Source organism: Panicum virgatum, chromosome 6N (genome assembly GCF_016808335.1).
Source record: "Panicum virgatum strain AP13 chromosome 6N, P.virgatum_v5, whole genome shotgun sequence".
NCBI lineage: Eukaryota > Viridiplantae > Streptophyta > Magnoliopsida > Poales > Poaceae > Panicum > Panicum virgatum.
In genome coordinates, this window is record NC_053150.1 from 52,257,200 (window position 1) to 52,269,200 (window position 12,001).

Below are 12,001 nucleotides of genomic sequence, written 5' to 3' on the forward strand. Positions count from 1 at the left end.
CATGAGCTTCTTAGAATATCTCCTAGCAAAATTAATTAGTGTTGCCCGAAACCCCCAAATAATTTTAGTTGATTAAAAGAGTAACAATAATAATCAATAGATTATTGACAAGACATGATTCCAAAACCAACATTACCGAAACTCTCTAAGAGGAATTCGGCGAACCAAGAGCTTACTCATATCCGAGAGCGCGGCAATTCGAATTGATTATAACCTTGCAAGGGTGTACTACTTTACCCACACGATGCGAGGACCATGCGACTCACCCAACCGATCACGCCGGGCAAGGGGGTACTCACGTCAACCGTTCCCAACAAGGCTCGATCATTGAACCTCACACCTAGATTACGAGTAGAGACTTAGTTCCACCAAGGACATCTCTAAACTTTCCTACACATAGGTCCACCTGGGGACACACTAAGCCTCTCTGCATAGCCCGTAGCCACGTATCTAGGACTGCACATCAATGATCAAGTCAAAGAAGGTAATTGGCTCATCTGTTCTATTATATTGGATATGTGATAGCACGGAAAGGTGCTCAAGGCCGATGGCATCCACTCGGTCCTTAATCGATCCAAACGGACTATGCCCATGTGACTTCATTCTCTAGGCCCTACCATTCCACTCGAATCTCGGTACTATTACTTTACTAGCCACCAAACCAAACCAGTGCGATCAAGGGTAACCGGTAAATGTGATACTCCAGCTGTTCTTTCTAGTAAGCCAGTTGAGTATTCTAAGCAGAACTAAGCATCTAGTCAAATTAAATTATTAACTTACTAACATGTGGCAAGGACATGGTTAAACAATTCAAGGAAGGATAGTGCATCAAAATAGGTACAAAAATGCAATACATACATGCAAGGAATATGCTTAGCTGCTTGCTTGGGTTAACTTCAGACTCGACCACGAACGGGATTCCGGGTTCAGGCTCCACGGACTCGGTGGGCTCCTCGGGTTCGACCTCCGACGGTTCGGTCACTATAATGCATGAATGCGATGCAAGAATTAAGAAATGAACTTAACAAAAAGCATAAATCATGAAATAATTTGAGCATGCAGATAACAATACAAGGAACTCATGAAAATTGGTTTTGCAGCAAAAGCATTTTCCTATAATTAAACATAAACATAATAGTTTTCAGCCACTCTAAACAAGGTAAATCATAAAAGGAATGCAAACTAAACTAAACAAATCCAAGAAAATTATCTTAGATACTATGCATGAAAACAAAGCTAACAAAACTGGTTTTACTATTTTATCACTTTCCAGTAAAAAGTTCTATATTAAACCATTTTTAGATGAAGCATAAGAAAACAAGCTAAAACTTTGATACACAGCAAGGAAGCATGTGACAAGTTGCACCACTGGAAAGAATATTTCACGAGGAACCTAACAAAATTTGGTTTGGTATTTTTCGAGCAGTATACAAATAACTAAGCATTAAACTCACTTTTGCAAGATAAAACTATAGATAAATCTACATCAAAGTAACATGCAAAACAATATTTTTCTTGAGTAGAACTAAGCTAGAGGAAACCAACAAAACAAGTTTCATAATTTTTGGAGCTATACACGAATTTCTACACATTTTGCAAGATTGCAGACAAATAAACCTAAAAAAACCTAGCAAAACTGCTAGGTACACCCGGATCCCACACCCGCAGGCGCTGACAGGTGGGGCCCGCTGGCCAGCGGCCCACCAGCCCGAGTCAAGGCTGACCAGGGGCCTTGACCCGCGGCGGGGCGCGGCCACGGCGCGCTGGTGCGCGCGGACACTGCGCGTGCGGCGCGACGCGCGCGACGCGGCAGCGCCGGCGGACGGCGGCGTGATGAAGCAAGGCCGGAGCAGGCTAGGGGAGGCGCGCACGGGGAGAAGGAGGTGGCGGCGAGCCTCACCGGCGGGTTGGTCGGCGGGGAACGGCAGCGGACGGGCGGCGTGACGAGCAGAGGCGGCGGCGGGCGGACCGGCGCGGCGGCGGCCCTGCAGGGGAGGGGAAAAGGGCCGGATGAGGGCCAAAATCAAAGGAGGAGAGGGAGGAGAAGCTCTCCCTGAAAGGAATCGAGCTACGGCTCACCGAGGGCGGCGAATCGGCGACGGCAAGGAGCTCGGCCGGTGCCAATGGTGGAGGGGAAGGGCTAGGGTTTGGGGCGGGGATGCCGGTCGAGCGCGGATAAGGAGAGGGGGCGGGCTCAGCACGGATAAGGACGCATGCGCGGAACGGAGATCGTCGACGCGTGTTACGAGGATCGACGCCGGCGACGGGGCGACGCGCGGCACCGAGCAGAGCAGGGGAAGGAGAAGGGCGGCTGACAGGCGGGCCCGGCGGGGATTTTTTTTATTTTCTTCTTTTTTTTTCTTTAGGCTGTGACATTCCATCATTCATCAAGGCATGAGATTTCGTGGCAACAATCTTTACCCATCAGTTGCCTCAGTTTAACTAGTTAGTTGGCTCAGATGAATGTTGATAAGTTTAGATTTTTGCTGTATCTATTGTTAAGAAGCTATCTCCGAACGTGGTGGCTTAGTTGCTCTGCTGTACGGGCTATAATACCTGTAAAACTTGGAAACTAGTTTTACCTGGCTGAGACATATTGAATGGTTCGGCGACATGGAATGCAATGGTTCACCTGCCTTGCTTTTCACTTTTCAGGTGAATTCTTATATCCTGTTTTCGAGTTGCTCTAGTTTCTCATTTCTGGTCCACTCAAGAGGTTCATTGCTCCACTTGTAGTGGGTGGGTGGAGGGGGGGGGGGGGGTGCAGGGTTTCCCCACAATTTTTCTAGCTCCATACCCCTTTCCCTCCCTCTCGCTCACTCCCTCTCTGTTATTGTTGACCTCATGTGATGTCTCTCCCTCGTTTTTACGCAAATATACATTTGAAATATTTAATAACATGTGTAATCTGACTACACATTCAACTCTTGTACAAGCTAATATTTCCAGATTTCAAATGCTGATATCGTGCACCCTACAATCCTACATTGGGGACCATGCTTGTCTCATTGTGGATTCGTAGTTCTCATATTCACTGTGTTCGCTTGGCTTGTCAGCAAACCAGCCAGCAGTACTGTTCTCTCGTACTAAATCAGTACCAATCACCAGCTACCAGCCAGTCAGCAGCACTGTTCTCTCATAATAAATCAGCACCAGCCACAGCCAAGCGAACACAGCGATTGTCCTTAGCGTGTAAGTAAGGTTTGACTGATGAGGGCATCTTTGCAGCAGAGCATGAGCGTCAGTCCATCTGGGACTCTGTCTTTCATAAAAACACAGCTAGCACGCCTCAATGTACAAACCACCCCACCTCAAAAGCAATTAACTGAATCGTACAAAAACATGGATCAGCTCAAATGTGACAACTATGGTTGCATAAAAGCTGGTGCATGCATGAGAGTTCCAGTATGAAAGCCGAGTAATATTCAAGACATAACCCAGAGTGAGGCATCATTGTAGAAGATGATGACATGAAAGATCCAGTATGAAAGCTTCGCTCTCATATGAAAATTTTGTGCCTTGCTGTAAACATTATAATATTCTTGTTATGCAAGTATTGCATAAAAGATGGGACAACAATACTTGGCCATTTGTTCCAACAGATCTGCGAACAGGATCTAAGTCATGCTGCTGAGTTAGGTAATCAAAAACTGAATTTGTCACTAGGTCAGGCAATTAGTGCAAAACTTCACTCCATCACCTCTTCGGTGCGCATGAAAGTACAGAATCACGGCAATGCATCCAGTATTCTGTGATACCAATGTTCATCCAGGGAAATGAAGGAGACGGTTGAAGATGCAGCGATGAAGGCACCCTGAACAAAGAAACGTAGGAATTTACAACGAGTGACATCAAAGGTGGAAAAAAAATTAAATCCGAAACTGATAGATTGTGGTACCTTTCACCACTAAGGATCCCGTATGCCAATTGTTTGCAGAAGGAGAAACCCGTCCTGTTGAAAACTCTCTCATAATTTGATCTGATTACTTGGACTGCACATAGCATCCTTTATGTTAGATCACTACCAAGTAAAACAACACAGAAGCAACTGCAGGGCTAGTTCTTCAAACAGATGCACAGATACATTATATTGAAAAAAGCAAGCATACTTTTGTTATAAGCACATAAAGCTAGGCTGCACAAATATCATGTACTCAAAGTGGCAGAAGCTAGTCAAATTTGGACTTCGGTTTGTTTGTTAACTACCTTTATTGATATATTATGATCCCATAAATGGAAACTTGTCATGCATTACGATATGAACATGTTGCTGATAATTCGATATCCAACGAAGTAAAAATGTATCAACTATTCAACTACAAAAGGTCTAAGCAAAAGTCGAGATGAACATTTTACCAAGAGTGGCATAGTTGCAATTAAGTTCTGAAACTAATGACTCTGATTGTTCATGTACAGTATCCTTTGTTTTCCTTTCATTGCAACCTCTGATTGGATGGGCTGATAGGTCATCATCTTCAAAGGTATGTCCAGATGAGGATGGCACGTGAAGGAAAAATATACCAGCAGGAAATCTTTGCCTCCTCGTCATCCATAGAGTTAACTCAGCATAAGGCGTAGATTGGATTACCGCGATTGCGATTTCCAGCATCACACACACCCAGATAACTGTTGTAGTCAAGATAGAGAAGAATACATAGAATACAGAAGTTGTAGGTATAAGGAGTAGGACCGGTGTAAACAGCAAGGAACCAACCACGTGCTGTTCAACTGTGTAGTCATAGCTATCTAACCTCTGCCTAAGAGGATTCCATTTGCGCCCTCTGTTATGGCATAAGCAAATGATTAGCAACCTTGCAAGATAACTATGAAAAAAAGAATCTGATGGAGAAACAAAGATTTCAGCATCTAGTAACAATACTTATCATATTAAATGAAGAGCCATTGAACAGTAACAAGTAATAAAAATGATGAGAAAGGAACAACATTCCAAAAGTTCTAATGCTCTATTGATGTTTTATGGCACAAACATTATACTTTTACACTCATTAGCCCTTGTTTGGACACAGATCAATCCCCTCAAATCCACACGTATTGGGAGGAATGAGGTGGAAATATAGTTTATTTTCCCTTCCAATCCATACATATTGGAGGGGAATGGATTTATCCAAACAAAGCCTTAAGAGGTCTGGCTCCATAACTTGATTCTAGACATACAGAGAAGTAAAAAACCAATCTTATCCAAACTTGTAATTCCTAGCATAACTCTGACATAATTTGTAATTTATAGTGAGAGCGTTTCATTTCTAATATCCAGCAACAATAATTTAATACAGTTAACAGAAGCAAAAATGTTGCTGGGAAAGTAGTAATGGCTACAAGAATCTACAATTATTCACATAAAAGATTTTTCAAACATTTTTTGTGTGTCAGCATGTGTTTGCTCATCGAAAATAGTTCACGAATTCTTGTGGCGCGTCCGTAGTATAGTGCACTGTTGTGTGTGTGTGTGGGGGGGGGGGGGGTATTTTTGTACTTGGATTGGATCTTCCTAGACTTGTGTACAATTCTTTTCCTACCTTAAATGAAATGACACGCAGCTCTCCCGCATAGTTTGTGAAAAAAATAGTTCATGAAAACTGAACAACTTGAATAGGTTTATTAAAGAACAGCTTTTTATAAACTAAAAAAAGCTCGACCAACCTAGGAGGAACTACATTGTAGGGGTGTACATTGTAAATAACAATAGGCACCACCAGCTTAGGTAGGCTCAGTAGGAGTTTGGTAGAAACTGTCTCATAGGTTAGGGAAGTGATTTAGCCAGTGGGTTTTCCTTTGACATTGGATTATTAGAATTTTTCTTCAAGGCTGTGCAACTACCTTCACTCTTTCATGTACACAACAACTTGGCAACTCCCTTACCTGAACCTTTTCTGTTGCCCAAACAAGCCCAGCTTTGTGTCAAAGGGTTTAAGGGGCACACAATTTAGCATATTCTAACCTCTAAATAACATAATTTTCAAAGATCCAGCTGATATGATCTATTTGTACAAGTCAAACCAGACATATATTTCTCAAAATAAAACTCTAGAGAAAATACTATATTAGGGCCAATATTTAGAAATTAATCAACTTGTATCACTCATTCAGTAAACATATTAACCTCTTATTTGTCAAGTACCTTGAGTGCACCAAAAGGATGTTACCTGAAAAGACGCCACAAGGATGCAACAGTCTGAATCTGTCTTGAATATATCGATGATATTAACCAGTGAAGCATAGTAACATGCAATGTAGCAAGCTGGATAATATCAATAAAGAATGAAACTGGAGCTGTCAAACCCAAAATAATTCCAGAAAATGCAATTCCTTGAATTATATGCCTCAGGTAGGCTCCCACAAAGAACCAAAGGGTAGAGTAAATTTGAACTGCATTCAGTGAAATCATGCCTAAAAGCTCTGCTAACTCTGTATTCAGCTTAAAGCCAGCCGGAACACCCATCAGCCACACACAGCCAGATCGTAAGATTGCGTCTGTCATGTGGTGGACGAGAGCAATAGTCCAAATACAAATTGTCTCCGTATTTAATAAAAATACTGCTCCAAGGACAAAACCCATCAGGAGATCCACAGCGATACTTGACCACAGAGCATGCTTCCGAATTGCAGCTTTGTGTGCATACTCCATGTTCACAGTGGAGCTGAAACAGAGATAATTAAAGTCAAGCTTAGTACTTTTGATAATCTGCACTTGCATATTAGTAGGATGTGAGTGTAATCTGCAATTGCATATTAACAAACTGCAAAGATTCTTGGTATAAAGGTTACATGAACCAACAAAATGGAAGGTCAGCAACTCCCTTTGCACATATATATATTTTTTTTCAAAAAAAAAACATGTATGGACCCATTGCCATCACCTTGGTACAATTAACCCAGAAGGATAGTTGCAATTGATATGCCAATCAAGGTTCAAAAAAACGCAATTAAACGTCGTTTAATCAAGATTAAACGCTGAACGCTGGGGTAGCGTTGCGTTTATGGGGTAAACGTTGAAAAAAACGTTGGGCGCGTTTAGACGCCCGTTTAAACTCGCGGCAGCGTTTAAACCACGCGGAATCGGTCAAAAAACGCTCTGCACGGTGGGAAACGCGAGCGCGGGAAAGCGCGTGGCGTGTGAGCGGGAGGGAAAGAATGGCGCGGGAAGGAATCGCGAGCAGGCGCGGGAATTAGAAGCGGGCCCAACAAATCGACCGCACGACAGTCGGGGCGGCGCAACCAGTCGCGCCTCTGCCTCCCTCGCGAGCCGCGGAGCTCCCGTCGCGCCTCCGCCTCCGGCGTCGCCAGCCGCCGCGCCTCCCGCCTCCCGCCTCCCGCCTCCCGCCTCCCGCTGCTTCTCCCTGCAGGGCCCCTCGAGGCCTCGACTGCTGCTCCTCCCTGCAGGGGCCCGTCGCGCGTCCGCCTCCCTGGGGACCCATCGGCTTCCCGTCCGCCTCCCTGTAGGGGACCCGTCCGCCTCCCTGCAGGGGACCCGTCGGCTTCCCGTCGCTGCTCCTCGGCTCCTCCCTGCAGGCGCCCCAAGCCCCCAAGGTCAGTGCCCTCCCCTGCTCGCTACTCCTTCCTCCCGCTCGCTCCTCCGCCCCCTGCTCCTCTCCCCTGTTCCTCTCCCCTGCTCTGGATGACTGGATCTGCATGTATGTGTATGTGTTTGCCACTTTGCCTTAACCCTGCCTTGAATAAGTCTCTAAATGCCTGATTTGTGAGTTGATGTATTTGTATGTACCCTTGAATCCGATGCATTTAAGTATTTCAATTCCTGTTGTATGAATTTATGTGATTGCTCTGATGAATGACATTGTGAATTGTTCTAAAAGTTCCTGAATGTTTTTTTTGGGGAAAAAAGTTCCTGAATGTTACTCTGTATGCCTGAATGTGATTGCTCTGATATATGTATGCCTTATTATGATTTGTACTCTTGTTCTTGGGTTGGTACTGATGCTGCACCTGCACCTGTTAGCTGTTGTTGAATGCAAGAAACCCAGGAGGAAAGGAAGGGATGTCAAAAACAAGTGTGCAGCAAGAGGTATGGTTCACTATTATTACTTCTAGTTGTGTTATTACTACTGATTTTGCTCTCAGTATCACAAAAATAATAAAAAAATAAAAAAACGTTTAATCGCGTTTAATCTCGTTTAAACTACTAAAACTCTAAACCATCGGCTAGCGTTCGCTCAGCGTTCAGCGTTTTTTTGAACCTTGATGCCAATATGACACAACAGATTAAAACAGTGGCTAAACTTGCTGTGAAGTGTGAACTAAAGCGCTGATATTAGTTTACCTTAGGGAGGTATCTCGGAGGACAATTGGCCAGTAAAGAATTTGACAACTGCGACGCTGAATGTTATTCCATGAATGTTTGAAAACCTTATGTAGCATCAAGTACTGGGACATATGGCATAAACATTTTCGGAACACTATAATCATGATATAGAGAATAGTTGATGCTGAAGCCAAGAATATTCCCATGCAGTGCCATGTCACTTGAACCAGGGCATCATATCTGAATAATCAAGTAGCAAGGTAAGAGCAGATGAAAGCAGCAGAACAGATAAGGCAAAGAATAATGCTTACACCGATGCAAAGGCGAAATAAGGCCCAGAGCTGCTGGTAGAGCATTCCTGAGTGACTGGCAGTCTAGCTGCATTTGAACAATTGAGTGCCAAAAGAATTGAATCCTTCAAACAAATGTGAACCGACTTAGCGGGCTATTTAGTGAAGCAAGTAATAACATCCAAAACCACTCATGCACATACCAAATCAAGAAATGATGGTTGTTTTTGCAGATCATTTATCCAGTTTGGCTTTTTGAAAGAAGCTTTCAACTCACGAGGTGCGTCCACACCCAGTGAAAAATGGTTTCTCCCAAAGGTTGGAACCTCATATAGTATAACCTAAAAATAAAGTGAATAAAATGTCTCATTAATTTGTAAGAATAAATGGGGGCAATAACTGGAGAGGCGTAAATACAAAATGGTTGTTAATACAATGATATCATAAACATAGCCTTGACTTACATACGTGGCAATGATTGATTTCAATCAGTTGGCCATCAATATACAGATGGCCAAGAGCTGGAACTTGATTTAAGTTGCTCCTATCGCTGTTTCCAGATTTGCAAAAGAAGTGCACCCAGCTACCCTCTTTGACTGCAGACTTTCTGCAAGCATCCAGAAAACCATCTAACACACAACAATCGCATTCCCATTTTCTATTACCATAACTTGGATGCTGATCCCCATTCCCAACTGATCTGATCATAACATTGTTTCTGCTTGTGCCAGAATGTTCTCTCTGAACCGATTGTGCGTCCAAGGGCAGTTGTTTAGTACAGCAGCATTCTTCTAATTCTCCAGGGAGATGTCGACCGCAATCCCCAAGAATGGTAAATGTAGCAGATTCTTGCAGGCTTACAGGCATCCTTTTATTTGAAGAAAGGATGATGGTCTAACATGAGAAACAAAATTGAGAAAAGAGGCTATGAACAATATAACCAAGATAAACATGAACTAGCAGCAACATTTTTTCTTTTGGAGAATTTTAGCAGCTACATCAGTACATAGGCCCCCCCAAAAACTGCCTTTTTGACATTCGTGTTGCAAAATTAAACGGTAAACACATAAACATAACAAAATTTCTTCAGTAGATTATTTGAGTTCCCTAAGTAAGGAAAAAGGAAATGCTGACATAAACAACCTACAAGGCAGATCTTCTACGTAGCAAGGCAACTTCTGCAGTTGATAAGATGGGCCTTAAAACAAAATCTTAGATAGCTCAAAAGTCTAAACAAAGTAATACAGTAATAATGCATGGCAAAGTTAGGACTAAAATTTCAAAATGAAAATATTGATATGCGCTAAGCACCACTTTGGCATCACCACACCAGAGTTCATGGAGGAAGAAGACGGAGGACCAGAGGGGGAGAGTAAAGAGGAAGGTGAGAACAGAGCAGAAGAAGACTGAAAGAGGGGATGTAGAAATTTAAAGGGCAAGTAGGAAGGTCCACTTGCTCAGGGAGTAACTTAAGCATGCAAACAAGCCTAGAAACACTTTTCCCTTCACTGCTCCTATCCACCACCGAAAAAGTCAACTACCATTCACCACCACCACTCCTCCCTTCCAGCTTCCCCAATCACCACCTGCATCAGTCCACCTTCCCTCTCCCTCTTCCCATGCCTCTAATATCACAAGTGGATGGGATATTGACAAAATTGACCTAGACACGTAATTGACCACCACACCATGGCGGCTGCCTACTCCACTGATGTTGGAAAATCAGAGCAGCTAAATCGCAACTAGCAGCTCTGCGACCGTATAGAGAAATTCAAGAAAAGAAGGTGGGATGATGTGAAAGTTAAAAGCAAATTTGAGGAATAACCATGTCCTCCAGCCTCCAGCAAAAGCAGTTTACTGCTACTTGATTAAAGATCAGCTATCTTCTCTTTTGCACAGTGGGGTGTCGTAAAGGCAATCTTAAAGTTTTAATGTTTCAAAGTCAGCCTTGGAGCACTAAAATAACAAGTACAAAGCCTTTCAGAACACAAGTGCACTAAAACTCTTTGTTCTTTAACAGCAAATCAACCAGTATAACAAACATCAAATTTATTGTAGACGCTCAAGCAGTTAGTCCAATCCATTTGGCCATGTAGTAGTACACTGTCCCACTTTGTTCTTTTAAAGATGGTCAGTGCCTTTGAAAGGACAAGAAAACATCCTCTTCAGTGCACATTTACAAACATATGCCATAATTTGACCCTTTTACAATCAAGTTATAAATTAAGGAGGGGGGGGGGGTATCATTTAAGAATGTAAGTAAACTGAACTTGACATCTCAATGACTACACAACATTCCCAGTGAATAATGCCCACCTATTATCTTCTTCAATTGCATTTAATACCTTAATTGGGTAAAATTTGTCTTACTAAAAATCTTCTTCATGACTAAATGAAAACTTCCTCAAGTTCCACTAAGAGTTTACAGGGAATCTCACAGACTCACAATACCGCATTCGACACATAGATCACTGAACAAAACAAGTTCATGCCTCAACCAAAAATTATACCCAGCAACAATGCTAAACTATGTTTAACCTTACAACACATCATTTGCGCTTTCGCAATCGAAAATGGTATCATTACTGACCTGGAGAGTGTCGAGCGTGGCAAAAGACCGCAGGATCTGATCCTGGGGGACAGCCGCGGAGATGACGATGTCAAGGGAAGCGCCACTGGTGAAGAACCATCCGAACAGGATGAGCCTCACCGGAACGGGCCCCTGGTCGAGCTGCAGCTCCTGGCGCGGCCACCAGATCCTGCAGCGCTCGATGGCCATGTACCACCTTGGGCTTTTGTGTCCTGGGTGGACAACACAGATTACGGCAAAACAAATTGGCAAATGGCAACAAAGGGGCGGACTAAGCCTGGGGCTTGAACCCCCGAAATTGCTGGATAAAATCATCAGCTACGGTCGCACCTCAACTGGGCACCAATAGGGGTGATGCCAACTGAGATGGACTGATCCTTTGCGGCACCATGGAGCGACGTATCAAGTACGGATCGGGCTTGGATGGCAGCACACCAGTTCAGAATCAACAGCTAAATCAATGGGGAACGAAATGTTTGGGTTTAATACAGGAGGGGAATCCATCCGAACAGTCTAGGTTTTATACTTACCAGCTAATGGAGAACAAATCAGACGCCGCCGCCTCCAACTCCACCGGAGAAGGGGCGACGCGCCGACGCCGGTGGAGGAGCGAAAGCTGTGCAGGCCTCCTGACGGGCCTGGCTGGCCCGAGCCTTCCTCGTCGCCCGTGCGCTGCCGCCGCCGCCACCGCCAGCGCGCCGCGCTATGGTTGGTCCGGGTCGGGTGCGTCGCGGCGGGGTGCGCGTGTCAGGCACCTGAACTGAACATGCGCTTCTTCGGACTTTCAGTTCGTCAGGTTTCTTCAGACTTTCAGTTTCGTCAGGTTGGAGTTGGCAACAAAAG

General features: G+C 44.0%; 1 protein-coding gene across 5 annotated transcripts; it reads right to left on the bottom strand.

The window, feature by feature from the left end:
* Positions 1-3,295: 3,295 nt before the first annotated feature.
* On the bottom strand, positions 3,296-11,965 carry LOC120678666. 5 transcript variants are annotated; one of them, XM_039959941.1, is made up of 12 exons: positions 11,689-11,916; positions 11,489-11,576; positions 11,159-11,370; positions 9,037-9,462; positions 8,772-8,909; positions 8,590-8,693; positions 8,297-8,518; positions 6,165-6,659; positions 4,357-4,781; positions 3,899-3,992; positions 3,701-3,814; positions 3,296-3,604 (listed from the first exon to the last, which is right to left on the bottom strand). In XM_039959941.1, exons 3-12 carry the CDS (start codon positions 11,345-11,347, stop codon positions 3,532-3,534), a joined length of 2,280 nt encoding a protein of 759 aa, XP_039815875.1. In that variant the 5' UTR covers positions 11,348-11,370; positions 11,489-11,576; positions 11,689-11,916; the 3' UTR covers positions 3,296-3,531. The 5 variants fall into 5 exon arrangements, 3 of the variants coding, with proteins under 3 accessions (XP_039815875.1, XP_039815874.1, XP_039815876.1); XM_039959940.1 differs by having other exon boundaries at positions 11,489-11,610; XR_005676690.1 differs by having other exon boundaries at positions 3,296-3,814; positions 9,033-9,462; positions 11,689-11,926.
* Between the last annotated feature and the right edge of the window lie 36 nt (positions 11,966-12,001).

Bases quoted from the DNA above. Each gene is read 5' to 3' on its own strand.
- LOC120678666 (XM_039959941.1), bottom strand. From the start codon at position 11,347: ATGGCCATCGAGCGCTGCAGGATCTGGTGGCCGCGCCAGGAGCTGCAG. The intron at 8,694-8,771 runs GTATGTGCATGA...ATTTGTTTGAAG, and splicing joins AACCATCATTTCTTGATTTG to GATTCAATTCTTTTGGCACT. The intron at 3,993-4,356 runs GTAAAATGTTCA...TGCTATGTGCAG, and splicing joins TTGCAACTATGCCACTCTTG to TCCAAGTAATCAGATCAAAT.